Below are 27,371 nucleotides of genomic sequence, written 5' to 3' on the forward strand. Positions count from 1 at the left end.
GCAATGGCCTCGAGTATCTCACTCCTGGGAACAGTCCATCGTAGAGGTTGTCACTTTGCTGTTTGTGTAGCACCAGAGTTTAGACAAGAGAAGCACATCTCATCTACCTGAGTCCTGCTTTGTTCGATTCCCCAACCTTTCTACTGCTCCCTCCACAGAGCTGTGGCATCCTCGGGCGGGGGTGTCAGGACCCTCAAGCTCTCTTGGAAGACATTTGGCTTGGTTCCTCTTTCTATGGGGGCGTGGAACTATATCAGATATGGCCCAATAAGCAAAAACCATAAGCTCTCAGACTATCTCGATAATGGGGAAATTTTTAAACAGACAGATCTGAACAATATTTCGGCCTTCCTCCTTGCTGGAATTCCCGCTCACCCCGGCCGCACACCTTGAGCAGTTCCCTGGGACACACGGCCGTGTTTTACTCGATCCTCGCGCTGGGCCCGGTCTGACTGTGTGACTCAAAGATGCCGTACGGTGGCCTCCTTGTGGCTTTGCGCATCTGCTCGTGTCTGGCCACCCCAGCTCCCAGCGCAAGATTTGGCCTGCCGCTGCTCTGCCTCCCACAGTGAGCTGCCCTCCGCCCTACCGTCCACTCACATCCCTCCTCGTTCTCCAACATTCTGCTGTCTTCTGTGCTTCCAGTTACCTCGGGGAAATCTGGGGGCGGGGCCACGTCCAGCTCTTTGCTTTATTTCCCTCCATGTCAGAAGCCATCACAAGCCACAGACAAGCCCAAATCCAAAACTGATCCAAAGCAAATGTTTTTGTTGCCTAAGATGTGTAACGTTGGAGACATCCCAGGTGCTGCATGAATCTCCAACTCACCTCTCCAGACACATATGTGCCTGGCTAATGTTGTTAACCATTTCCATGTAGCTTTTAGTTTGGGTTATCTCTTCAAACCAGGGATTATTTCTAATTATTTATTTCCAAGATGAGAAATTTTTGAATATCCCTTTATTTTATTGTTATTTTTAAATTATGTTGCATTTTAAATAATGTAGGGGACCTTATGATTTTTGTTTATTGGGCAATATTCAACATAATGTTGTGGACTATTAGCAGTATATGGCATCATATTGCATTACTGTCTAATATTTGCTTTTCATATTCCTCACTTTGTTTCTTTCCCACATTTATGTACATGATATGGGTATATCTGCTAGGTTGGTTTTTAACAGCTATTTAGGATTTTATTTGTAAATATGCCAAAATTAACACATTCATTCTCCTATTCGTGAACATTTTGGTTAATTTATTTGTTTCAGCCTTTCTTCATTTCAGCCTTTCTCTCTTCCCTCAATTGTAAGCCATGATCCTTTGAGCAAATCTGTGTGTATCTCCTTTCTCTAAAGGCATAGGTTTTCTCCAGGGTGGAACGCTAAAATCACAATTGCTTGATTAGAGGCTGTACTGCGTACTGCCTTGCTAGCATCTTCAGAGCCCAACTCGATGACATTACCACAGCTCATAAATTCTCAGCAGTAGCTTATGAGAATTTCCTCACATCACTACCATCGCTTGATTTAGAAAAAAAAAAAAAACTTTTGCATTTTGATGGTTGTGCAACATTAACTTTTCCTGCAGGTCCCTGAAGGAAGACATAAATCTTCAGACTGAAGAAACTTGGGTCCTGGATAGAGCAAACAAAAAATAACCCATACTCAGTGACATCGTGGTGGAAGTGCTCCCGTCAAAGACAGAGGGAAAAGGTGAACAGAATAACCAAAGGGAAAGCACAGTTGACTTACAGTGGGAGGACAGGGGAGTGACAGCAGAGTCCTCACTGGCAATTATCGAGGAAGGGAATGGAACGGTAGGTATCTTCAAAGTGCTGAGGGAAGAAAACCATCGTCAGCCTAGAAGCCGAACAGATCCCCTCCCCTGGTGGTTACACCTGTACAATCCCCCTTGGTCTCTCCACATTCTTCCAAAGTAGACGCTGTACAGATGACCAGAAAAGGTGGATAGGTGTGTAAAGGTGGACAAACACCTGGTCATGAGGGACCCCAAGGAAGGGTAAGAGAGAAAGAGAAGAAGAATGAGGAGGAGAAGGAAGGAAGAAAGCGGAAGAGGAGATGGAAAGGAGAAGAGGAGGAAAAGGAGGAGGAGAGAAGAGAGAACTCTGGATCCCATATTCCTGAGATCAACTCAACCCTGCTCTCTCTGAGGTAAGAGATCTTCTTTGTTTCTATCTCTTATCTCGGAGAGTCCCAACCCAAGGGAAACCTTCTGACCATATATATATATATATATATGCATACATACATACATATATATAAAAGAAGAGGGATGGAGAGATTGTTTAGCGGTTAAGTTGCTTGCCTGAGAAACCTAAGGATCCAGGTTCAATTCCCCAGTATCCACGTAAGCCAGATGCACAAGGTGTCATGTGTGTCTGGAGTTGGTTTGCAACGGCTGGAGGCCCTGGTGTGTCCATTCTCTCTCTATCTGCCTCTGTCTCTCTCTCTCAAATAAATATTTTTTGAAAAGAAGAAAAGAGCTAGAGAGTTGGCTTAGCAGTTAAGTCACTTGCTTGTGAAGCCTAAGGGCCCATATTTATTTGACTCTTCAGGTTCCACATAAGCCATATGCACAAAGGTGATGCAAGTGTGCAAGGTCACACATGTGCACTAGGTGGTACATGCGTCTGAGGTTCCCCAGGACCCCAAGTAAGCAGGATGCACAAGGGGGCTCATGCTTCTAGAGTTTGTTGCAGTGGCTAGAAGCCCTGGCATGCCAATTCTCATTCTCTCTCTCTCTTTCTCTGTCTCTCTCTCTCAAATAAATAAATAAATGTGGAAGGTTATTAAAAAAAAAAAACACTATTTGACTTAAGCAGAGACGGTCAGTACCTAGTGATGATACTTTTGATCGGGACCGGGACACAGGTGTGGACCGGGGCTTTTCCTGGACGCGCCCAGCCTGACTTTCCCGGCTGCCTCACTGTTAGAGCAGCAGCTCAGGGAGACATGGGACCGAGCCCGTCTCTGGCCGTGGCCTTCTCTCTAATGGGATCTTTCTTCCCCAGGAAGACCAGACTCTGCCTTTCTTCTTCCAACCCTTTCATTTTCCATCAGAAACCACTCTGCTCTTAAGCTTAGATCTATGGTTTAGAACTAACTACAAAGTTGTGGGCAAGGATACGATGACAAAATGTCTTGCCTTGAATTTTAAGGGAATAAGTTTTTAAAACATATAATTTCATCCAGAAAAAAAAAAAGGACTAAGTTAGACTTCAGAGAAGTGGATTGAAAGGACTTCTTACAGTGTCCTCCTCTGCATTCATACCTCGCTCTCCCACACCACCATCTGCGCTGAGATCTGTCCACTGATGTCCTCTGTGACAGATGAAGCAAAAGTCATTGACCCTGAAAACCCCCAGAATCTACTGTCCTTCCTTGTCCTCTTTTTACAATGAAAAATCCCCTTGATCCATGCTCTCTTTCACCTCCTAAGTTCTTAGATCACCAGCGTCCCATATCCCTTCATCAATACCCTGCTACTGCCTCCTAAAAGCATTTCAGCATGCTCGAGTCTCTCTTGAGCTAACACCCCTGATACGGCCCATGCCTCTGCTCCCTCAAGGTCAAGCTAGGCTGAGGGCACTGCATCAGCATTCACTAACACCTGACCTCACGTCCCGTATTCTCCACACAGAGAATGTCTTTTCCAGGCAACCAAAGAACTCCCTTAGTGATAAGTAGAATAGATAATCTTTAGCTTCTCAAAAATATTCATATATTTGAAAGATTATTCCTATGCAAACTATGAAATCAACCAGCGAGGCATGGAGTGCACATCTGTGTGAAATTGGCACACAGCCTATGCAGGTAACCAATTGTTTTAGGATTGGACATAGATCCACTCAGTGGGACAGAACTCATACCTGGTACTAGGAACCAACCAGAATCCCATGAACAGGAAGCTCATAGACTACACAGACCCTCCAGTGCTCTTTCACTTGGAAAAGTGGGTGCATACATCACAGAGTGTCTCAAACAACTATGCTTATCCCCTTTAATCCAAACTGCTCTCACTCTTGGTTGGATAACTCATTTTATCTCAGAGAATAATAGGGAGATCCAGAAGCCATCAATATGACAAGAAAAGATAGTCAACGACCTACCAGGAGAAATGTTATCTATTAGAGCTACCAGGGCCCAGAACACTTTGTGAAGGAAGTGTCACCATGAGTACTGATCTCACTGCTAGCCTGACAACTTGCTCCAGAGAGATGGCGATGGACACTGTGGTCACTCAAAATTTCTAGCATGCCCACCAAGGTTCAGGGAACATTTTGGAAGAAGTGGAAGAAAAATTGGGTGGGTAGGTTTAGCCCAAGGCATGATAGCCCACCCCATCCAACAGAAACTGACTGAGGCTTTAAAGACTCCACAGTGAATTCCAATAGCCCAAATGAGGCGGGAGCTCAGAGGAATAGGGGCAGGGGAGAAAGGACATAAGAGCATAACCTTTAACAAATAATAAAATTTATTGAAGAAAAAATAAATAGGACTGGAGAAATGGCTTAGCAGTTAAGGTGCTTGCCTGCAAAGCCTAAGGGCAGAAGTTCAATTCCCCAGGACCCATGTAAGTCAGATGCACAAGATGGTGCATGTGTCTGGAGTTAAGTTGCAGTGGCTAGAGTCCCTGGCATGCCCATTCTCTCCCTCCCTCCCTCTCTCTTTCTCTCTTTTTCCCTTTTTCTCCTCTCTCTCAAATAAATAAATAATTAAATAAAATATTGAAATAAATAAATACAAGCAGACATCTATTCAGTTAAAGTATTTATTGAACTCTTATTAATGTCAGGAACTGAAGATGCAGAAGTAACTCATTAAAAGTGGAGAAGGAGGGCTGGAGAGATGGCTTAGCGGTTAAGGCACTTGCCTGCAAAGCCAAAGTACCCAGGTTCGATACCCCCAGGACCCATATAAAGCCAAATGCACAAGGGGGTGCATGGATCTGGGGTTCATTTGCAGGGGCTGGAGGCCCTGGTGCTCCCATTCTCTCTCTCCCCCCCCCCCCCTCTCTCAAAGAAATAAATAATAAAATAAAATAAAAAAGATCACTCCATCAAAGGCCATGAGTTTGAAGCTACAGATAGTTGCAAACAACACAGGACAAAGACAAGGGATGTCGACCGCCAAGCCCACCCCACTATATAAAGTACAGCTGAGCCCAGAACCCACATGCTATGGAATGACCTCTACACAGAGACACAGGTCTTGAACTGCTGGCCTGCTGAACTCTTCATTCCCTCCAATTTTCTCACCTCTCCCCAAGGCCTCCTTTTTCTTTTTTTTTTTTTTTTCTTTTTTCTTTTTTCTTTTTTTTAAATTTTCTTTCTTTCTTTCTTTGAGAGCGACAGACACAGAGAGAAAGACAGATAGAGGGAGAGAGAGAGAATGGGCGCACCAGGACTTCCAGCCTCTGCAAACGAACTCCAGATGCATGCGCCCCCTTGTGCATCTGGCTAACATGGGACCTGGGGAACCGAGGTTCCTTAGGCTTCACAGGCAAGCGCTTAACCACTAAGCCATCTCTCCAGCCCAAGGCCTCCTTTTTCTTACTTTTATTTTCTTTCCTTCTTTCTTTCTTTCTTTTTTTTTTTTTTTTTTTTGAGGCAAACCCAACAGACTGGCCTCATTTTTTTATGCGAGAGAGAGAGAGAGAGAACAGGTATGCCGTGGAACTCTAGCTTTGTGTGCCCCTTTGTGCAGCATCACTGTGTGTCTGGCTTATATGGGACCTGGAGGATCGAATATGAGTCCTTAGGCTTCACAGGCAAGTGCCTTAACTGCTAAGCCAGCTCTCCAGTCTTTTCCTATTTTTTCTTGATCCTACCACACCACCAGATTTAAATGTGGAGGGCCGTCCAGGAAAAGCACTATGAGGAATACCAGTACTTAGCCCTCCCAAGAACTTTGGAGGGTTACACTCCAGGATTAAACCTCCCCAAGTGCTCTTTCCATACCTATAGAAGCACCTGGGGGCTGGAGCGATGACTCAGCAGTTAAAGGCACTTGCTTGCAAGCCCGATGGCCCAGGTTTAATTCTCTAGCACCCATGTAAAGGCAGATATGCAAAGTGGAGAATGTGTCTGGAGTTCATTTGCAGTGGCAAGAGGCCCTGGCATACCCATACTCGCTAACTCTCTCTCCTTTCTTCTTTCCTTCTCTCTCTCTCTCTCTCTCTCTCTCTCTCAAATAAGTAAATAAATAAAAAATAAAATGCCCTGGGGAGCTGGAAAGATGGCTCAGTAGTTAAAGGCATTTACTTGAAACATTTGGGTTCAATTCCCCAGTACCTATGTAAAGCTAGATACACAAAGTGGCACATGAATCTGGAGTTTGTTTGCAATGGCTACAGGCCCTGCTGCAACTAACTTTCACTCTCTCTCTCTCATAAATAAATTTAAAAATATATAAGTGCCTGGAAACATCTATCTGTATCCAGGATCCTTCAATGAGAAAATGGGACTAGGGCACTGTGGTTGAAACTAGATAATTTGCCCAAGTTAAGCAGTTTGGAAGCAGTTGATTGTGGCGCCTGCACTGTACGGGTGGGTCAGAGCTGAGCCAGGCTCCCACACTCCGCTCTCCCTCACCCGCTGCATGAGGATGGAGATGGGTCTCTGGGGTCAGAGCTGAGCCAGGCTCCCACACTCTGCCCTCACGAGGCATCTGTGGAGGGAACTTCTTCCCCGTGCCTTTGCTCCTGCGTGTGACACAGCATGTCAGCTACATGTGACACGTGAGTGTAAACGGTTGCTACCATCTCAGGATGTCTGCGATTTCAGGATTATATGGCAGCTGAATATCTTGCTTAGATAAGGTGGGGTGAGGGCTGGGGGTGACTTAGTGGATAAAGCACTTGCTGTGCAGGCATGAGCACCCGTGTTCGGGTCCCCAGAACCCATGTAAAACATGGCCGCTGTAGCATAAGCATCATGTCATGAGAAAGAGTCAGAAATGGGAGCATCTTCCAGAAGCTGGCAGGCCAGCAAGTTTGGTAAACACAGCGCTGAATAATGAGACACTCTGCCTCAAACAAAGTGGATGGCAGCCACCCACACACCAAAGTTGTCCTCTGATCTCCACATGTTCTGCTCTCACATCTATGAACATGCACGCCCACAGACACTTTAAAAAAAAAAAAACTTGGATTTTTAAATAATCGTGGCTCTATTAACTGGTACAGGGAATGAGTCATGAAGGTCAAGCAGGAAACAAATGACACAGGGAATGGGAACCAGACAGAGAATTAGACACAGTGAAGACCAAGGACCAGAGAAGTCAGACTCAGAAGCAAGATTTAGGGACAGAGGGTAACAGAGAGGAGACAGATGGCGGGGATCGGCGCTGGAGTCCCTCAAAGCCAAAGACCTCACAGGCCTGTGCACAGGGCACACAGAACCAAAAGGCCTGTGTCCTGAGCTCTGGAGCCCCAGGGCTGCCTCGGGGACCCACAGGCCGGAGCTAAGCTCACAGAAATGCCGCTCCTCACCTCCAGGCAGGCCTCCCCGGGGCTCTCACACCAGGGGGCTGTGGACGGTCAGCAGGTTTCCCCTGCATCGCACTGGAAGCCAGGAAAACGGTCCAAAGGCAGGTAGGTTGTGAAGTTGTGAGTCTAGACACAGAGGCCATCCGCTTGCTTTAATCGGGGTCCTTGTCACTTTCTTCTTGGGGTTGACTTGCTTCTCCTCTTCAATCTGGTTTACCAAGAGACAAAGAGGATTTGCAACAAAGGTGAGTGGTGCTCACTTTCTGAGAATCGCTTAAGTCACTGGTGACTTCATGAATTACTACTGGAGCTTCAGCTGGACTCTTGGGTTTTTGTTGTTCTAGTTGTCTGTTCGTTTTTGGTTTCCCGAGGTAGGGTCTCACTCTAGCCCAGGCCAACCTGGAATTCACTCTGTAGTCTCAGGCTGACCTTGAACTCACAGCGATCCTCCTACCTCTGCCTCCAGAGTGCTGGGATGAAAGGTGTGAGCGCCACCACGCCCAGCTAGAGTCCTGTCTTGTTGAAGTAGGGTCTCACTCTAGTCCAGGCTGATCTGGAACTCATAGTGATCCTCCTACCTCAGCTTGGTGAGTGTTGGGATTAAAGATGTGCACCACATAACTGACCAGGTCCCTCTCTTTATTTCTCACTTCTGGGAGTCTCTGGCCAAAATTGATACAAAGTTTTTCTTTGACTGAGGAAATACATTTCTTTAAAAGTGCACCTTTTTATGTATAAAAATTGCTGCTTCTCTGATTACACAGAGGAAAAATCTGGCTACCTGTTATTTTTGATCTTCATTGTCAACTTGACTGGATTTAGAATCACCATAGCAACACATCTTGGGTGTGTCTATGAGGTGATTCTGGAAAGGGTTCACTGACGAGGGAAGGCCCACGCTGAATCTGAGTGGCTCCACTGAGGGAAAGGAGACAGCAAGCTGAGCGCCAGCATCCACCCTCTCTGCTTCCTGACCACAGATGCGACGTGACCAGCTGACTCTCGCTCCTGCCACGGTGCCTTCCGCCACGGTGGACCCTGTCCTCCAAGTGTGAGCCCAAACAAACCCTGCCTTCCTCAACTTGCTTTTGTCAGAGCAACAAGAAAAGGAACTGAAGCCAGGCGCGGTGGCTTGCGCCTTTAATCCCATCACTTGAGAGCAGAGGTAGGAGGATTGCCATGAGTTCGAGGCCACCCTGAGACTTCAGAGTAAATTCCAGGTCAACCTGGGCTAGAGCAAGATCCTATCTTGAAAAAACAAAAAAGGAAAAAGAACAGTAACAAAGTACAGTTACCTATAGTCATGGAGATGCAAATGCACACACACTGATTCTCATCTAACTTGATGGAGAAAAGACTATGACCAGGAGGATCAGCAACATCTAATCCAGGCATTATAAATAAGCGGCTCCTCATGTTTGCTGACGCTCTAGTCACAATAGCAGGGAAATGGAGCCAGCCTAGATGTCCCTCAACTGATGAGTGGATAATGAAGAAGTGGCACATTGATACAATGAAGTTCTACTCAGTGGTAAAGAAAAATGAAGTTATGAAATTTGCAGGGAAATGGATGGATCTGGAAAAGATTAGTGAGGTAATCCAGGCCCAGAAGTTCAAACATCACATGTTCTCTTTCATATGTGGATCCTAGCTACAAATGACTGTACTTCTAAGTGAGTAGGAATAAAACTCTGTAACAGAAGCCAGTAAGCTAGAAAAGGGGATATAAAGGAAATAGAAAGGGAGGGAGGGAGGATGGTGCTGTGTATATGTAAGTAGAAGAACAGATTAATGAGGGTGAAAAGGCCTAAGTGAGGTCAGGGGAAGAGATTTTAGTAAAGGAAAGGTGGAGGGAGGGCTAATCAAAATCTAAGAGAATATAAATAAGTCATATGGAATTTCAAAGGGGAAAGTGCAAGGGGGGAGGTATTACCATGGGATATTTTTTATAATTATGGAAAATGTTAATAAAAATTGTGAAAATAAAAAGTTAATTAATTAAAAATAAATAAGTCATATGGAAGCTTACTTTTTTGGATAATGGAACACTTAGGAGCTGTAGATTGTTACCAGAAAATTTTCAATCCCAGGGATGGGATACCTTCCAGTGAGTTGTTGGCCAGGGAAGTCCCTGATGCCCCCAAAACATTACAGGCCATTGCTGAGGCTCTTGGTTTCCCACCAGGAATAGATGGTAAGACTCTATAGCTGAAGACTCCACTTGGGCTGCAAGGCCACTAAGAAATCCTGCTGGGGCTGAGCTGAAAACCTCCTCCATGTAGACCAGCTGACAGAAAGCTGTAAAAACGCATGCTGCATGCAGTTTAATAAGAGAGAGGCCGGGAGTGGTGGCGCACTCCTTTAATCCCAGCACTTGGGAGGCAGAGGTAGGAGGATCACCATGAGTTCAAGGCCACCCTGAGACAACAGAGTGAATTCCAGGTCAGCCTGGACTAGTGTGAGACCCTACCTCGAAAAACCAAAACTAAATAAATAAAAATAAAAATAAATGAGAGAGAGAAGTCACCAATGGAAATACTCAACAATGCTGCAAGCTTTAAGTTTGGCCAGCCAGGCCAAATGAGCCAACAGGTGCAATAGTTGCACATCTGTTATTGAGGAAATTAACTGCCCTCTAATTGCACTGGAGGCCCGCTCCATGGGAGGAAATACATCCCTGATACTGAAAACCTACAACAGAGGTAGTCATGAGCCCTAGGGGTGTAACATCTGCTGCTGTCTGGCTAAATGTATATACTATGCTTATCAAACTGCCCAGTAAGCACTTCTCTTAATGCCATACCCATATATTAATGCTACTCGCACTTTTGGTAGAGAACCTTCTCTTTTCCTATGGCAGTGACCTTGGGATGACGCAGAAGGTATCATGGTGCTGAGAAGAAGCGACAGAGAAGTGCTCAGCACTGCAATATCTCTATCACACCTTCCAAGGCTCAGGGTCCATTGCAGAAGAGGTGGAGAAAAATATGTAAGAGCCAAGGGAAGTGTAGGACTCCTTACAACGTGCTCCTCCAGACGCAAAATGGCCTGGATATCCATGTAGTGGCTGACACTACATACACAAGACCATCGTAATAGGAGGAAAAGATCATGACATCTAAATAAAAGATACTGATTGAGAGGGGGAGGGGCTATGATGGAGAGTGGAGTTTCAAAGGGGAAAATGGGGAGGGAGGGAATTACCATGGGTTACTGTCTACAATTATGAAAATTGTTATTAAAAAATAAATTAAGGGGCTGGAGAGATGGCTTAGCGATTAAGTGCTTGCCTGTGAAGCCTAAGGACCCCAGTTCGCAGCTCGGTTCCCCAAGACCCACGTTAGCACAAAGATGCACAAAGAGGCGCACACATCTGGAGTTTGTTTGCAATGGCTGGAAGCCCTGGTGCGCCCATTCCCCCCCCCCATAAATAAATTAAAAAATAACTTAATTAAATTACAAAAAATAAATAAATAAGTGGTTCCAGACAAACATTGTTCACAAGCTTATCTAAGTGACTGCTGTTTGTGGTCACCTTCAGTTTATTAGGCAGCAAAACTTTGCGTGATTGCCTTCAGAATAAGGCCATGCTAGATTGGAGATGGTTCAGTGGTTAAACACACCTACTTGAAAAGCCCTGGGTTTGATTCCTTAGAACCCACATAAAGCCAAATGCCCAAAGGCAGACACGTGTGTCTGAGGTTTGCAGTTGTGGGAGGCTCTGGCATAATCATTCTCCTCTCTCTCTCTCTCTCTCTCTCTCTCTCTCTCTCTCTCCTCTCTTAAATAAATTTTTTTAAAAGTCAAGCTTGGGGGCTGGAGGGATGGCTTAGCAGTTGAGGCACTTGCTGAACCCAGGTTCGATTCTCCAGGACCCTGTAAGCCAAATACACAAGGTGGCACACTCTTCTGGAGTTGGTTTGCAGTGGCTGAAGGCCCTGACATGCCCATTCTCTCTCTCTCTATCTATCTATCTATCTACCTCTTTCCCTCACTCAAATACAATAAATAAATCAATAAAAACTTTTAAAAGTCAACCCTTGGATTGCTCAGTACCTAGTGCTTGCCTGCAAAGTCTAACAACCTGGGTTCAATTGCCTCAGTACCCAGATGCACAAAATGGCACATGCATCTGGAGTTTGTTTGCAGTGGCTGGAAGCCCTGGCATTTTCTCTCTCTCTCTCTCATAAATAAATAAATAAAATATTTAAAAACACATCGCTCAGCCAGGCATGGTGGCGCACGCTTTTAATCCCAATAGTCAGGAGGCAGAGGTAGGAGGATCACTGAGAGTTCGAGGCCACCCTAGGACTACGTAGTGAATTCCAGGTCAGCCTGGGCTACGGGGAGACCCTATCTCGAAACACCAAAACCAAAAAAAAAAAAAAGCCACCACTCATCTTGCCACAGAAGACTTGCCTCTTATAAAATTAATTTCCTCAGCTTCCACATTTTCTAACCCCCTCTGTATATCAAAAGTTACCTGGGGGCTAGAGTGAGGGCTCAGTGTTTAAAGGCTCTGTTTGCAAAACTGTTGTCCCAGGTTCAATTCCCTAGGGCACACGTGAGCCAGATGCACAAAGTGGCACATGCATCTGGAACTCGTTTGGAGTGGTAGGAAGCCCTGGTGTGCCCATTCTCCTTCTCTCCCTCTCCCTCCCTCCCTCTTCTTGTAACTAAATAAAATATTTTGGAAAAAAAAAGAAAAGGAAGGATGGAATAAAAGGAAAGAACAAAAGAAATAAAGAAAAAGAGAGAGAAAGAAATCTGGTCTACCTAGACTAGAATAGACAAACACGGGCCTCTCTGGCTCTCCTTTTCCCTGCCTGGGTCACTCTAACCCAGTTTCCTCTCTGAAGCCCCACGCTCCGGTGACAGAGCCAGAGCGCCCTGCTTGGGGACCCCATGGGCGCTGCGCACCCTGGTTATGGCCACGCTGGGACACCCGCGCTGCACGCTGTGACCAGCTCCTCTCGTCCTGCGTTCTGCTGAGCCTCAGGCAGCACGGCTTGGCTGTGGGTCATCCCCCCAGTGCAGCATCCAGAGCCTTGTGCCAAGGTTGGCTGAGTCCCCCATCACAGGCACCCCCCGCCCTCCGAGGCACCAGGATGCAGGGTGCGCCTCGGTTCAGTCCGCCACCCTGGCTGTGTTGGTAACTTAATGACTCCCTGGAAGTCATCTGATGCGCGGGCCAGTGGCATCTAGCAGGGAACAGAAACCGCGCTAGGTATTCCCGACCAGAGGAGACTCAATGCAGACGCTGGCTAGCGGGCTCGGGGCTGCAGGGAGCGAGGTTGCGTTAGTTCAGGGACCAGCTACCAACCTTCGGCGGGGGGGAGGCAAGAGCCACTGGTGTTACCAGAACCTAGAAGCTTTGCTGGGAGACCCCCCACGGCCGGCGCCTGGCCCTCGGAGGGGGCTGCTGCGAGGAGGCGGCTTGGGCTTCTGAGGGGGCTTCTGCTTGGCGGGTGGTGGCCGGACCTCTGGGCGGGGACGCGGCTGACGCTCAGTCCTTGGAGGGGACCTTGGCTTGGCTGGCGCTCTGACCACCGCGGGGGGCGAAGCTGGCTGTTGCTTGGGCTTCTGAGGGGACTTGGCACGACGTCTGGTGATGAGAGGGCCAAAAGAAACTGGAGGCTGGGCAGGGGCTCTCCTCTGCTGCTGCTGCTGCGGCGGCGGCGGCTCTTGCTTAAGGGATGCTGGAGGGATGCTTAAGGGATGCTGGAGGGATGCTGGAAGGATGCTTAAGGGATGCTGGAGGGATGCTGGAGGGATGCTTAAGGGATGCTGGAGGGATGCTGGAAGGATGCTTAAGGGATGCTGGAGGGATGCTGGAAGGATGCTTAAGGGATGCTTAAGGGATGCTGGAGGGATGCTGGAAGGATGCTTAAGGGATGCTGGAGGGATGCTTAAGGGATGCTGGAGGGATGCTGGAAGGATGCTTAAGGGATGCTGGAAGGATGCTTAAGGGATGCTGGAGGGATGCTGGAGGGATGCTGGAGGGATGCTGGAAGGATGCTTAAGGGATGCTGGAGGGATGCTGGAGGGATGCTGGAGGGATGCTGGAGGGATACTGAGAGGATGCTGGAGGGATGCTAGAGGGATGCTGGAAGGATGCTTAAGGGATGCTGGAGGGATGCAAAGGACATGAAAACAGGAAGGAAGGCCCTACGCCCTCTCCCACCTTCTGATCACCCACAAGTGCCTTGCAGACCCTAACACACGCAGTCAGACACAAGTGGGAGTGACGCGCGAGCTGACTGATGATAGGCAGTGACGCAGAGCCCCAGCCCAGAGACCTGCCGCTCACCTGGTCCTCTGGCAGGCACAGCAGATCCAGTCCTCCTCTTTCTTCTGGTAGAAGCAACCGCTCTTGCAGATGCTGTATTTCCGATCCACGATCTCGCGCTTGGAGTTGAGGAAGGTGAAGGGCGGGCAGCAGTGTATGCTGAAGTGCTCGGAAAACTTCTGGTTCTTGGAGAGTCTGGGACCCTCCTTAGCCATTTTTTGACTCATCTCACTGGAAACCACGGGCGGGGGGGGGCGGGGAGACACAAGACAACACGTCAGGCAGAAGAGGCCGCTGCCTGCTACTGCCGACGTTCCACGGAGCGTTCAGGTTAAGCCCTTGCTAGTGATAGCCTGGGTTCTTGGACATGTATTGTGTGGAATGCGCACACTCCTGCGCGGTGGCCACAGGGCCACCTCTGCGTGTTGCCCGCTCCTTCCACCTTGTGCAAGACAAGGCCTCTGGGAAGGCCAGTCTAGCCGGCCTACAGGCTTCCGGACTCTCCTGACCCCACCTCCCGTTACCATAGGCACGTTGGGATTACAGGTGACTGCATGCAGCTTTATGAGGGTACTAGGGACTGAACCCCAGTTATAGCTGGAGTGCAGAATGTGCACCTAACCTCTGAGCCGTCTCCCCAGGCCATGTCTGAGCAGTATCAAGTCATGTTGTTGTTGTTTTCTTTGCGTGTGTGTGGTGTGTGTGTGTGTGTGTGTGGTGTGGTGTGTGTATGTACAGTGGGTGTGGTCGTGCCCAACGCACACATGTACAGAGGCCACAAGAGCACACCAGGTGTCCTCCTCAATCACGCACCCATACTGTTCCCTTGAGAGAGTCTCCTGGTGAACCTGGAGCTGCTGTTTGCAGCCAGATGAATGACCAGTGAGCTCCAAAAAAGTTCTCTAATTCCTCTCCCCACAGGACTGGGGTCACAGGTCTATGTGGCCATGCCAACCTTCTTATGGGGGTGCTGGTAATCGGTCTCAGGCCCTCATGCTTACATGGCAAGCTCTCTTACCCACTGAATCAGCTCTCCAGCTCCTAAATCATGTCAGATCCTATTACATAGCATACATAAAAATTTATTTCAGGGCTGCAGAGATGGTTTAGCAGTTAAGGTGTTTACCTGTGAAGACTAAGGACCCTGGTTCAATTCCTCAGAACCTATATAAACCAGATGCACATGATAGTGCATGCATCTGGAGTTCCTTTGAAGGGGCTAGAGGCCCTGGCATGCCCATTCTCTGCTCCCCTCCAATAAATAAAAATACAAATAAATATTTGTGGCTCAGCACTTAAAGTCACTTGCTTACAAAGCCTAACAGCCATGCCGGGTGTGGTGGCACACACCTTTAATTCTAGCACTCAGGAGGCAAAGGTAGGAGGATCGCCATGAGTTCAAGGCCAGCCTGAGAGTACAGAGTGAATTCTAGGTCAGCCTGAGCTAGAGTGAGACCCTACCCAATACCCACATAAAATCCAGATGCACAAAGTGATGCGTGTTTGGAGTTTGTAGCAGCAGGAGATCCTAGTGCACCTGTATTCTCTCCTGTGTTCTCTCTCTCTCTCTTTCTCTAAGTAAATAAATACTTTTTAAATGTTCAATGCTGAAGTTCTTTGAGGAGCAACAAATGCCAAACAATTTAAGGTGTTGCCTCCAACCACTCAGTGCAGCCTTGACTACATGCCTAGGTTGTGCCCGGCTGCTATGGTGCACAGGAAGCTGACTCACACTCGATCTCGTCCTCAAGACACATCCTTACCACCCACAGCGCAGGCGAACATGTGACTCTGTTGACACCGAGTGCTAATGACCACAAAGCTCGTGTTTTGCACGAATTTGCATAAGTGATAGAGAAGGAGACAGATGGGTTGAGAGGAAACTGCCGCACATAGGGGCTCACGGTGTAGACGGAAGAAAGTCACACGGATGTCAGTAAGAGCAAGATACGGGACCGCAGGCTCTAAAATATAAGAAGAAGCCGGGCATGGTGGCGCGCGCCTTTAATCCCAGCACTTGGGAGGCAGAGGTGGGAGGATCCTCATGAGTTCGAGGCCACCCTGAGACTACATGGTGAACTCCGGGTCAGCCTGGGCTAGAATGAGACCCTACTCTGAGAAACAAAATAATAATAAAATTAAATACCAGAGGTGGTGATGTACACCTATAACCCCAGCTTTGCAGAGTGGGGAGGCAGAGATAGGAGGACCCCGGGGCTCACTGAGCGGCCAGATGGATGGTGCTCCTGAAGAGGCCACCTGGGTTTGTTCTCTGGCCTTCACACACACCACACACACACACATGCACCACACACAAACATGCATATACATACACACACACACCACACGTGCATGCAAGAAACATGTGGTCAGTAAACTATAGGAGATCAAGGAACACAACCAAATTCACAGAGCCAGCAGGAGAAGGTAGACGCGAGCAGTGGGTCCTTAGCGAAGTACGCCGTTGAACTGCGCTCCTCACTCTCAGCCCCCCGCCTCCCGGGCCCAGGAATCCAGGTGCCTGGGCCCAGGCTGGGCTTCCAGGAGCTGGATTCAGGACATGGCTACAGAGCCCTGTGGGTCTGTTTCCTGAGGTAGAGAAGAAGAACAGCTAGAGAATCTCACCCAGAAGGGAAGGTAGAACATGCAGTGCAGACACTTGGCCCGAATATGGAGGCCAGGACATCCTGCCAGCAGGAAGGCTCCCATAGAGGGACCAGGTACGAACTTGGGGTGCAGCCTGGATAGAGGGTGACCTATGCATGCTGCCTGGGCTCCTTCTGTTCCAGCCCTTACTAGACTGTCTTGAGACAGGGCTGGCCTGGAACTCATGATCCTCCTACTTCAGTGGGATCATCATGTTAATTGAAGTAAGTCAGACCCAGAAAGACAAACTTCACTGCTTTCTCTCATATGTAGAACCTAGCACTGTTTAATGCAAATAAACTTTCTTTTTTATTTTTTGTTTATTATTTTTATTTATTTGAGAGCAACAGACAGAGAAAGAGGCAGAGAGAGAGAGAAAGAGAATGGGCAAAAGAGAATGGGCATGCCGGGGCTTCCAGCCACTGCAAACGAACTCCAGATGCATGCGCCCCCTTGTGCATCTGGCTAACGTAGGACCTGGGGAACCGAGCCTCGAACCAGGGTCCTTAGGCTTCACAGGCAAGCACTTAACTACTAAGCCATCTGTCCAGCCCAGTAACTTTTTTTTTTTTTTTTTGAAGTAGGGTCTCATTCTAGCCAAGGGTGACCTGGAATTCACTATGTATTCTCAAGGTGGCCTCGAACTCATAACGATCCTCCTACCTCTGCCTCCCAAGTGCTGGGATTAAAGGCGTGCGCCACCACGCCCGGCTATAACTTTCTTATAAATTTTATTTCCCTTACACTAAGAGTATCTATTCATTTCTCTTTTCAGATGGCAAGGACCTTGGGATGACTCAGAAGGTATCATGGTGCTGGAAAGAAGTGACCAGAGTGCTCAGTACTGTAATATCTCTACCACACCTTCCAAGGCTCAGGGTCTAATGCAGAAGAGGTGGCAGAAAGAATGTAAGAGCCAAAGGAAGGGTAGGACTCCTTACAATGTGCTCCTCCAAACACAAAATGGCCTGGATATCCATGACCTCATAGTGCCTGACACAACCTACATAAGACCATCATAAGAGGAGGAAAAGATCATGACATCAAAATAAAAGAGAGAATAGAGTTTCAAAGGGGAAAGTGGGGGGGGGTATTTCCATTGGATATTTTTTATAATCTTGGAAGTTGTTAATAAAAATTTGAGTAAAGGGCTGGAGAGATGGCTTAGCAGTTAAGCACTTGCCTGTGAAGCCTAAGGACCCTGGTTCAAGGCTCACTTCCCCGGGACCCACATTAGGCAGATGGACAAGGGGGCACACTCATCTGGAATTTGTTTGCAGTGGCTGGAGGCCCTGGTGCACCCGATCTTCCCCTCTCTCTCTCTCTCTCTGTCACTCTCAAATAAGTAAATAAAAATGAATAAAAATTTTAAAATATTTTTGAAAAAAAATGTTGAAAATCATCTCAACCATATAGCAAGAATGAGGCCAGACTGGGATACATGAGACTCTGTCCATAAATAAATAAGTAAATATTTTTTATTTAAAAGAAAGAAATAAAATGGGACTGGAGAGATGGCTTAACATTTAAGGCATTTGGCTGTGAGCCAAAGGATCCAGGTTCGATTTTCAACAAACAAAAGAAGCCAGAGCAGAAGAGGGCGCATTCCTCCAGAGTTCATTTGCAGTGGCTGGAGACCCTGGCAAGCCCATTTTCACTCTTTCTCTCTATTTCTCTCTCTTTCCCTCCTTCCAACTCTCCATCTTCCTCTTCCTCTTTTCCTCTCTAAAATAAATAAATAAAAGATATTTAAAATATATTTTTTTAAAGAGTATCTGTTCAGTGGTCGGGTGTGGTGACATATCCCAGCACTTGGAAGGCAGAGGAGGAGGATTGCCATGAGTTCAAGACCACCCTGAGACTACATAGTTAATTCCAGATCAGACTTATCTACAGTGAGATCTTACCTTGAAAAAATAAAAAAGGAATAAAAGAAAAGAAAAAAAAAAAGAGAAACTCTTCAGTGATCTGTCTGTCTGCTGAATTCTTCAGACACCCTCTACTTATCTCACAGCACGACATGTAACTCAAGCATTAATCGCATATTTAGTTACTTTAATGGCTAAGCATAAATCACAATAAACAGCACATAGTAATTACACAAAAGATTCACCATAATTACTGGGTGTAGTGGCATATACCTGTGACCTCAGCACTCAGGAGACAGAGACAGGAGGATTACTGCAAGTTTGAGACCAATATAGTCCACATAAAGAATTCTGGAACAGGGTAGCACAGTGTGACATATCTCGAAAAAAAAAAAAAGAAAGAAAAAGAAGGGGCTGGAGAGATGGCTTAGCGGTTAAAGCCTTTGCCTGCAAAGCCAAAGGTCCTCGGTTCAGTTCCCAGGACCCACGTAAGCCAGATGCACAAGGAGGGCACATGCATCTGGAGTTTGTTTGTAGTAGCTGGAGGCCCTGGTATGCCCATTCTCTCTCTCCTTCTCTTTGCCTCTCCCTCTCTTTGCCTCTTTCTCTCTCTCTTTCTTAAATAAATAAATAAAAATTTAAAAGGGGGGAGCTGGAGATCTTGATGGCTAAGGCACTTGCCTGTGAAGCCTAAGGAACCAGGTTCGATTCTCCAGGCCCCATATAAGCCAGATGCACATAGTGGCTCATGTGTCTGTAGTTTGTGTGCAGTGGCTAGAGGCCCTGGCGCACCTATTTTCTCTCTCTACTGAAGCCAGATGTGGTGGCGCACACCTTTAATCCCAGCCTTTAGGAGGCAGAGGTAGGAGGATCACCATGAGTTCAAGGCCACCTTGAAACTACATAGTGACTTCCAGGTCATCCTGAGCTACAGTGAGACCCTACCTTGAAAAAACAAAATAAAATACATTACTGAGCTGGGTGTGGTGGCACACACCTTTAATTCCAGCACATGGAAGGCAGAAGTAGGAGGATCACTGAGTTCGAGGCCACCCTGAGACTACAAAGTGAGTTCCAGGTCAGCCTAGGCTAGAGTGAGACCCTACCTTGAAAAAAAAAAAAAGAGAGAGAAAGAGAGAGAGAGAAAGAGGAAGGAAGGAAGGAGGGAGGAAGGAAAGAAAGAAAAAAAGAGGAAGGGAGGAAGGAAGAAAGAAAGAAGGAAGGAAGGAAGGAAAGGAAGGAAGGAAGGTAGGTGAGACAGGCAGTGGGGGTCTCAGCGAGGTCCCTGGCTGTCTATCTCTATCTGTTGGGCTCCACTGTGCTTCACTGTGCTGGTCTGCAGTTGTCATGGCCACTTGGATGTTAGACATGAAGGGGACAGACATCTTCCCGGGCTCAGATTTGCCAGTGAATGGGCAAGACAACAGTTGGAATAATGGTGCTTAGACTTTCTCAGTAATAAGGAAAAAATGAGCCAAGTGTGGTGGCGCACACCTTTGATCCCAGCACTTGGGAGGCATGGGTAGGAGAATTGCTGTGAGTTCGAGGCCACCCTGAGACTATATAGTGAATTCCAGGTCAGCCTGGGATAGAGCAAGACCCTACCTTAAAAGAAAAAAAAAAAGGAGAAAATGGAAGGTAAGAAGAGTGATTCACGAACACATAGGTAAATGGACTAAAAATGGAGAAATAGGAGTAAGTCAGCCAAATGACTTCATGGAAGGGTAGTTGTAACATGGCACTAAAAGCAGTTTGAAGGAAAGAAAGGAAGGTTGGGCTGGAGAGATGCCTTAGTGGTTAAGGTGCTTGCCTGCAAAGCCAAAGGTCCCTGGTTCAATTCCCCAGGACCCACGTAAGCCAGATGCTCAAGGTGGTGAATGTGTCTGGAGTTCCTTTGCAGTGGCTGGAGGCCCTGGTGCACCATTTTCTCTTTCTTTCTGTCTCTCTCTCTCTCTCTCTCAAATAAAAGGAGGGAGGGAGGAGGAAGGCTTTCAATGAGGCACTTGAAGTTTGCACACTTGATTGATGCAAGTCATTTTGAGTGTGAACAACATTCCCAGAATGGCAGTGGATGGATGAGACATTCCAGATAATTCACTGGAGGGTTGAATAGTTCATTCCCACAACTACTGGAGTCACCTGAGTTGAAGGATGGAGTTGGAGAGGAAAGGGTGAGGGGAATCCTGTAACAAGCCCGTTAGTGGAGGAGGAGGAGGGAGATCAAGTAAAGACCAGGAATGGAGCCCCAGCTTTGAAACACAGAGGTTGAACTGGAGCATGAGGGAGTCACAGATGAACGTGCACGTGAGGCCTGGGTGTGGCGCACGCCTTTAATCCCAGCACTACGGAGGCAGAGGTAGGAAAATCATAGAGAATCCAAGACCAGCCTGAGACCGCATAGTGAATTCCAGGTCAGCCTGGGCTGGAGTGAGACCCGACCTCGAAAAACCAAACAAACCAAAAAACAATGTGGGCATGAGGAGGACGCTGGCCTGGCTGTCAGACCTGGAGGGGATAAAGTAGAAAAGAGCCCCATTGGAGAGCCTGGTAGATGAACCTTTGTTCTCACATAACTAGCTAGACTAAGTCAAGACAAAAAAATGCTGAGGCTGGGGAGATGGCTCCACAGTTAAGGGACTTGCTTGAAAAACTCTCTGGCCCAGCTTCAATTCCCCACCACCCAAGGAAAGCTAGATGCAAAAAGCGATGCATGGGCTGGAGAGATGGCTCAGTGGTTAAGGTATTTGCCTGCAAAGCCTAACAACCCAGGTTCAATACCCCAGTTAGTACCCAATAAAGCCAGATGCACAAAGTGGCCCCTTCATCTGCAGCTTTGCGTCAGCTGCTAGAGGCCCTGGTGCACCTCATGCCCTTTCTCTGTCTCTCTCTGCTTGTAAATATACATATATTGGTTTTTTGAGGTAGGCCATTGCTTTAGCCCAGGATGACCTGGAATTCACCATGTAGACTCAGGCTGGCCTCAAACTTACAATCCTCCTACCTCTGCCTCCCAAGTGTTGAAATTAAAGGCATGTGTCACCACATCCAGCTAAAAATATTTTTTAAGTAATGCATGTGTCTGGAGTTTGTTTGCAATGACAAGCCACACACATGTGCACATGTGCGTGCACGCACACACACACACACAAATGTGCAAATTAATTTTTTTTAAAGATGGACGGCTGAAGAGATGACTCAGCAATTGAGGCGCTTGCCTGCAAAGCCTAATGACCCAGGTTCAGTTCCCCAGGACCCATGTAAAGCCAGATGCACAAAGTGGTGCATGTAGCTGGAGTCCATTTGCAGCGGCTGGAAGCCCTGGTGCGCCCATTCACTCTATCAGTCTCTCTTCTTTCTCTGCTTATAAATAAATAAATAAATAAATAAATGGAAGCCAGGCATGGTGATACACGCCTTTAATTCCAGCACTCAGGAAGCTGAGGTAGGAGGATCACCAAGATGAGTTCAAGGCCAACCTGGGCTAGAGTGAAACCCTACCCCCCCCCAAAAAAAAATTAAATTAGATAAATTTAAAAGGTGGGAGGAATCCCAGAGTACAACGTGGGAAAGCCTCTCTTTTGTAGCATGCCTACTGTACAGTGGGCTTGTAGGTATGATTGATGACTTGGGCCATGTTCTTTCAGACACAGGTATTTTTTTTCACATTTCTGCTCCCAAGACCTAGAATCCCATGAAACACATACCATGCTTTGAAAAAAGTGTTTAACCTTATGGAAAGTCTGATTGCTCCATCTCCTGCTGGTTCTATATTCTACTGGGACATCTGGATACTCAAAATCAACCTGCGACAATTTAGATGCATCCAAGAGGGCGCAGGGGAGTCACCTGTACCTGGGTCTTCATCCGCACACCTCTGGCAATTAGGTCTCTGCTGCGAGCTTGTCTTGGTATCATTTGCTTCTCTTATTCCCTCTAGAAATGAAGCAATAGAAAGTGCTCTGGTTACTTGGTGCCTTGATTACGCAGGCTCAGGGGGAAAAAATAGACCCTTGAAGAAACAAGAAAAAGGAAAAGAAAATTAAGAGAGGGGAAAAAATGACCAGCTCAAAGGTTATCATGGCTGGTACATTAAAGGAAACAGAATAAAGGTAGACATAATGGCTGAGGTGAAGGATTTCAATTCCAAACAAGAAATCGATCAAGATGCGGGGATTGGGAAGGACCTGGAGATGGAATGCAGATAGTGAGGAAGAAAGGGAGAAGCAAGTACCTCAGAAACGTGTGAATAATCTGACAATAGTAGAATCAAATAAATAAGTATGTTATTCATAATGAAAATCAGGTTTTCTTACTATAACATATAAAGTCACAGGGCTTGGCTTGGGGTTTAGCACTTGCAAAGCCTTGGGTTCAATCCCCAGTGTGCATGCGTATGTGTGCGTGCACGCCTTTAATCCCAGCACTCGGGAGGCAGACATAGGAGGATTGCCATGAGTTTGAGGCCAGCCTGAAACTACATAGTGAATTCCAGGTCAGCCTGGGCTAGAGTGAGACCCTACCTTGAAAAAAAATATAGAAATAAGACGAGAGGAAAGTGTCGCATTGGATTGGAGTCAGGAGACAGCAAAAGCGCATATGCATGTGGATATACGTGGTTAATGTACACATTTTATCCTCTCGCACTGTCCACAGAGAGGCTGTAGAGTAATGACATCCCAGGAACAAGGAATAAACCTGGCACCCAGCTTTGAGTTTCCAAATATCACCTTGGTACCAGGTTGATGTCCCATAAAAGGAACTATAGGTTGATTTGAGCCTGAGACAAAGAAAAGACAAGCAGATCCTAAAGCAAAGCTTAATGTCAGAAAGCAGAAAGTGTTCATAGAGGACAGGGATGTGTCAAAAGGACACTGGAGCCAGCATGAGCCCCCTGTCAGCAAAACCATCTGAGAAGTGAGGAGGACTGGACTCTAAACAGAAGAAGAAACAGGGGTCAGGAGAGGTCTCAGCACGAGAGCCTGGGAGAGCCTGAGTTTGGTCCCCACATAAGAAGCAAAGCATGGGCGGGAGAGATGGCTCAGTGCTTAATGGCACTGGCTTGCAAAGCCTGACAGCCTGGGTTCAATTCCCCAGTACCCACATAAAGCCAGATGCACAAAGTGACACATGCGTCTGAAGTTCTTTTACAATGGCAAGAGGGCCTGGCGTGCCATGCCCATTCCCCCCCCCGCCCTCTCTCTCTGCTTGCAAATAAGTAAATATATTTCTTATATTGGCTATTCATGCCTGTAACCCCAGTCCTGTAGGGAGCAGAGACTGGAGAATCACTGGGACTTATTAGACAGCCAGTCTGACTGACAACAGCAGCTCCCGGTGCCGTGGGAGACTCCACCTCAAGCAAATAACCTGAAAGAGCGATAGAGGAGTACACCTGACATTCTTCTCTGGTCTCTGCTCACGTGGGCACAGGGCGCACACATCTGCATACATGTATGCACATACATGCCTACACTACACACACACCACATACACACACATATCACACTACAAACACACCAAAAATGAAAGAATAAAATAAATATGCCAGGTGTGGTGGAGCACACCTTTACTCCCAGCACTCAGGAGGCAGAGGTAGAAGGAATTTGAGGCCAGCCTGGGACAACAGGGTACCTCGAAAAAATAAAAATCCCTTCACAAAAAAATGATAACATCCAAAGAGAAGTGACTAGTTGGAAAGAAGACATTCAGTGGAGAGAGATTTGGGAGGGGGGAAGGAGAGTGGTGGGAGGGAATTATAATTATGACACATTGTCTATATCTATGAAAGTTGTCAAGAAGTTTTAAAAAATAAAAAAGAATCAGGACTCCCAAAAATATCTCCCTAAAGAAATATTCATTATTAGTTAAAAACAACACAAATTTTATAGTGGAGAAATTAGAAAATGCCACCTTAGCCAGTGATTCACCATTATCACGCCTGGCCCTGAGGAAGGCCACATGGGGAAGGGCGCATCTCGCCAGGAGCTCCCTCCACTACTACATAACCGTGATGTAACGGTGGATGACAGCTGAGAAATTCACGTGAGAAGACTCTTCCATAACAAGTAACTTATCGGTATTCTTCCAAAGTCCCATGATCAGGAAAGAAAGCATGGGCTGAGGAGCCATCCCAGATAAGGGAAAATGAGACCTGATAATTATATCCTACACAGGATTCTGGAGTAGGCGGTGACATGGCAAAAGAGATCTCCTGTCTTCCCTCTGCTTTCCTCCTTTCCCTCCCTTCCTCCTCTCCCCTCCCCCTCTCTGTCTCTCTGTCTGTATTGTCTCTCACTCATTCTGTCTAGCTCTCACCTCCAGAGACTTACTTAGTAGTCAGTGTGGGACAGCCAGTCCCAAGCCCCTCCCCAGCCTGGGAACCAAGAGGCCAGGTCCCTGGCCAGAACCAGCTTGCAGAAAACATGTGTTTTCTTTTTGTCACTGTTTCCTCTGGCAAAAACAAAGGCATTCTCGGCCTTTCTTCTGAGATAAACAAAATCCATAGATTTGGGGTAATGTAAGTGGATATTTGGGAAAGAAAGAAGGAAGATTCAGCTTGTCGGCCTGGGGATGATGGCTGAGATATTTGTGTGTCTGGGTTACCAAAGACTTTGCCACATTTGGTTATATACTGTGTGTGGATCAAAGCAATCTGAGCGATTTGAATAGAAAAAGTAATCAAGGATCCTGGTTCGAGGCTTGATTCCCCAGGACCCACATTAGCCAGATGCACAAAGGGGAGCACGCATTTGGAGTTCGTTTGCAGTGGCCGGAGGCCCTGGCGCACCCAATCTCTTTCTGCCTTTTTCTCCCTCTGTCTGTCACTCTCAAATAAATAAATAAAAATAAACAAAAAAGAAAAACTGTATCTGAGCCAGGTGTGGTGGTGCACGTCTTTTTAATCCCAGCACTTGGGAGGCAGAGGTAAGGATTGCTGTGACTTCAAGGCCAGCCTGAGACTACATAGTGAACTCCAGTTCAGACTGAGCTAGAAAGAGATCCTATCTCACAAAAAGAAAAAAGAACACAGGGCTGGAGAGATGGATGACGTAGCGGTTAAGGCGTTTGCCTGAAAAGCCAAAGGATCGCGGTACGATTTTCCAGGACCCACATAAGCCAGATGCACAAGAGGGCGCATGCGTCTGGAGTTTATTTGCAGTGGCTGGAGGCCCTGGCACACCCATTCTCTCCCCCCACCTCTCTCTCTCTCAAATAAATCAATAAAACATATTTAAAAGCAAACAAACAAAAAACTGCTTCTAAACCGGGCGTGGTAGTGCATGTCTTTAATCCCAGCATTTGGGAGGCAGAGGTAGGAGGATGGCTGTGAATTTGAGGCTATCCTGAGACTAAAGAGTAAATTCCAGGTGAGCCTGGGCCAGAGTATGACCTCATTTATAACCCCCCCAAAAAACTTAATAATAATACTAATAATAATGGTAAACCATTGGCATCTGAGTGAACCAGATGCATCTGCAATTTTCTTTTTGCAGTTTGCAACTTTTCTGTAAATCTAAAGCAATTTTGAAATCTACTTTACCAGCATGTCCCCTGCACCCTAAATAAACATCGACCACCCTATCTGACCTGCATGTCCCTATATAACCATCGACCAGCCTATCTGACCTGCACGTCCCTATATAACCATCGACCACCCTATCTGACCTGCACGTCCCTATATAACCATCGACCAGCCTATCTGGCTGCACGTCCCTATATAACCATCGACCACCCTATCTGACCTGCACGTCCCTATATAACCATCGACCAGCCTATCTGACCTGCACGTCCCTATATAACCATCGACCAGCCTATCTGACCTGCACGTCCCTATATAACCATCGACCAGCCTATCTGACCTGCACGTCCCTATATAACCATCGACCAGCCTATCTGACCTGCACGTCCCTATATAACCATCGACCACCCTATCTGACCTGCACGTCCCTATATAACCATCGACCAGCCTATCTGACCTGCACGTCCCTATATAACCATCGACCAGCCTATCTGGCTGCTGTCTGCTTTCTACCTCCCTGTCCTATTCACAAAGCACTGGAAACCTTTTCTCTATTTTCTCCTTAGTTTTCCAGCCAAGTTTGTTGCTCTGCTCTCCTGACATAATCTTTACATCAACATTCTGTCCCAAAGCACTAGCAGCTCCCCATTTAGCGAACAGATCTGGTCTCCGCTCTGCTGCCCCCAGTTATCCCACACACATAAATCCAATGGCGTACTGGAAGCAGTCAGTCCCAGACAGGAAGAAAACCTCAATTTCAAGTCAGAACAACTTATGAAGAAGAAATAGTCGTGGGGAAGCAATAGATCGCACCAGTGATCTCCGTCTTCCAGCAACATGGAGGGCGAGTGGGACTTGGAATCCAAGGAACCCAGCTAGGGTTCAACATTTCTCCACAGGGTCACACACAGGTTTACACCAGCAGGATTGTTCCCAGAGGGCCCCATTGCCCACATCAGAATAAACCTCAATCCTTCCCTCCGTTTGGTTTTCTCCATTCTTGTGCATCTTCCCAACCTTGGTGACGGCACGTTGTCCCCTGGGATGTAACCAGATGGCCCCTGGGAAAACGGTCACTTGCCACTTGAAGATGAGGTATAACAGGAACTGAAACGCACACCAGAGGGATCCTCTTACCTTCAGACGGTGGCTGTCGTGTGAGACAGAGTCGCCGTGTATGCCAGGTCCCTGAGGGCGTGCGGCTATCCCGACGCACGCAGAATATATAGGGAGAGCGTGTATGACTGGATTTTTCATCACAGATGGTGTTTTTGATGGGTCAAGATGCTCGTTAAAACAAAGGCCACACAAACAGAGCACAAAGGCCACACAAGGCTGAAATAAAAGGCTAAAGAAAGGCCACACAAAAGCCACAGAGAGTTTAAACAAAGACCGAAACAAAGACCAAACAAAGGCCAAACAAAGACGAGAACATGCTGAGACAAAGGGCCCAAGAAAATCTAAACCAAAGCTGTAGCTGCCTTACACATGCTTGTGCGCACACCCAGCACCCACACTGCCTTACACATGCTTGTGC

At 47.1% G+C, this 27,371-nt stretch overlaps 1 protein-coding gene across 2 annotated transcripts; it reads right to left on the reverse strand.

Moving 5' to 3' along the window:
- Positions 1 to 1,527: 1,527 nt before the first annotated feature.
- Positions 1,528 to 27,371, reverse strand: LOC101615077 (myelin associated oligodendrocyte basic protein). 2 transcript variants are annotated; one of them, XM_045137027.1, is made up of 7 exons: positions 26,972 to 27,371; positions 22,162 to 22,248; positions 13,823 to 14,032; positions 12,836 to 13,117; positions 7,516 to 7,720; positions 1,755 to 1,837; positions 1,528 to 1,636 (listed from the first exon to the last, which is right to left on the reverse strand). In XM_045137027.1, exons 3-4 carry the CDS (start codon positions 14,026 to 14,028, stop codon positions 12,868 to 12,870), a joined length of 456 nt encoding a protein of 151 aa, XP_044992962.1. In that variant the 5' UTR covers positions 14,029 to 14,032; positions 22,162 to 22,248; positions 26,972 to 27,371; the 3' UTR covers positions 1,528 to 1,636; positions 1,755 to 1,837; positions 7,516 to 7,720; positions 12,836 to 12,867. The 2 variants fall into 2 exon arrangements, with proteins under 2 accessions (XP_044992962.1, XP_004662167.1); XM_004662110.2 differs by lacking the exon at positions 12,836 to 13,117.

The sequence above is a fragment of the Jaculus jaculus genome, chromosome 17 (genome assembly GCF_020740685.1).
Source record: "Jaculus jaculus isolate mJacJac1 chromosome 17, mJacJac1.mat.Y.cur, whole genome shotgun sequence".
In the NCBI taxonomy this organism is placed as follows: Eukaryota; Metazoa; Chordata; class Mammalia; order Rodentia; family Dipodidae; genus Jaculus; species Jaculus jaculus.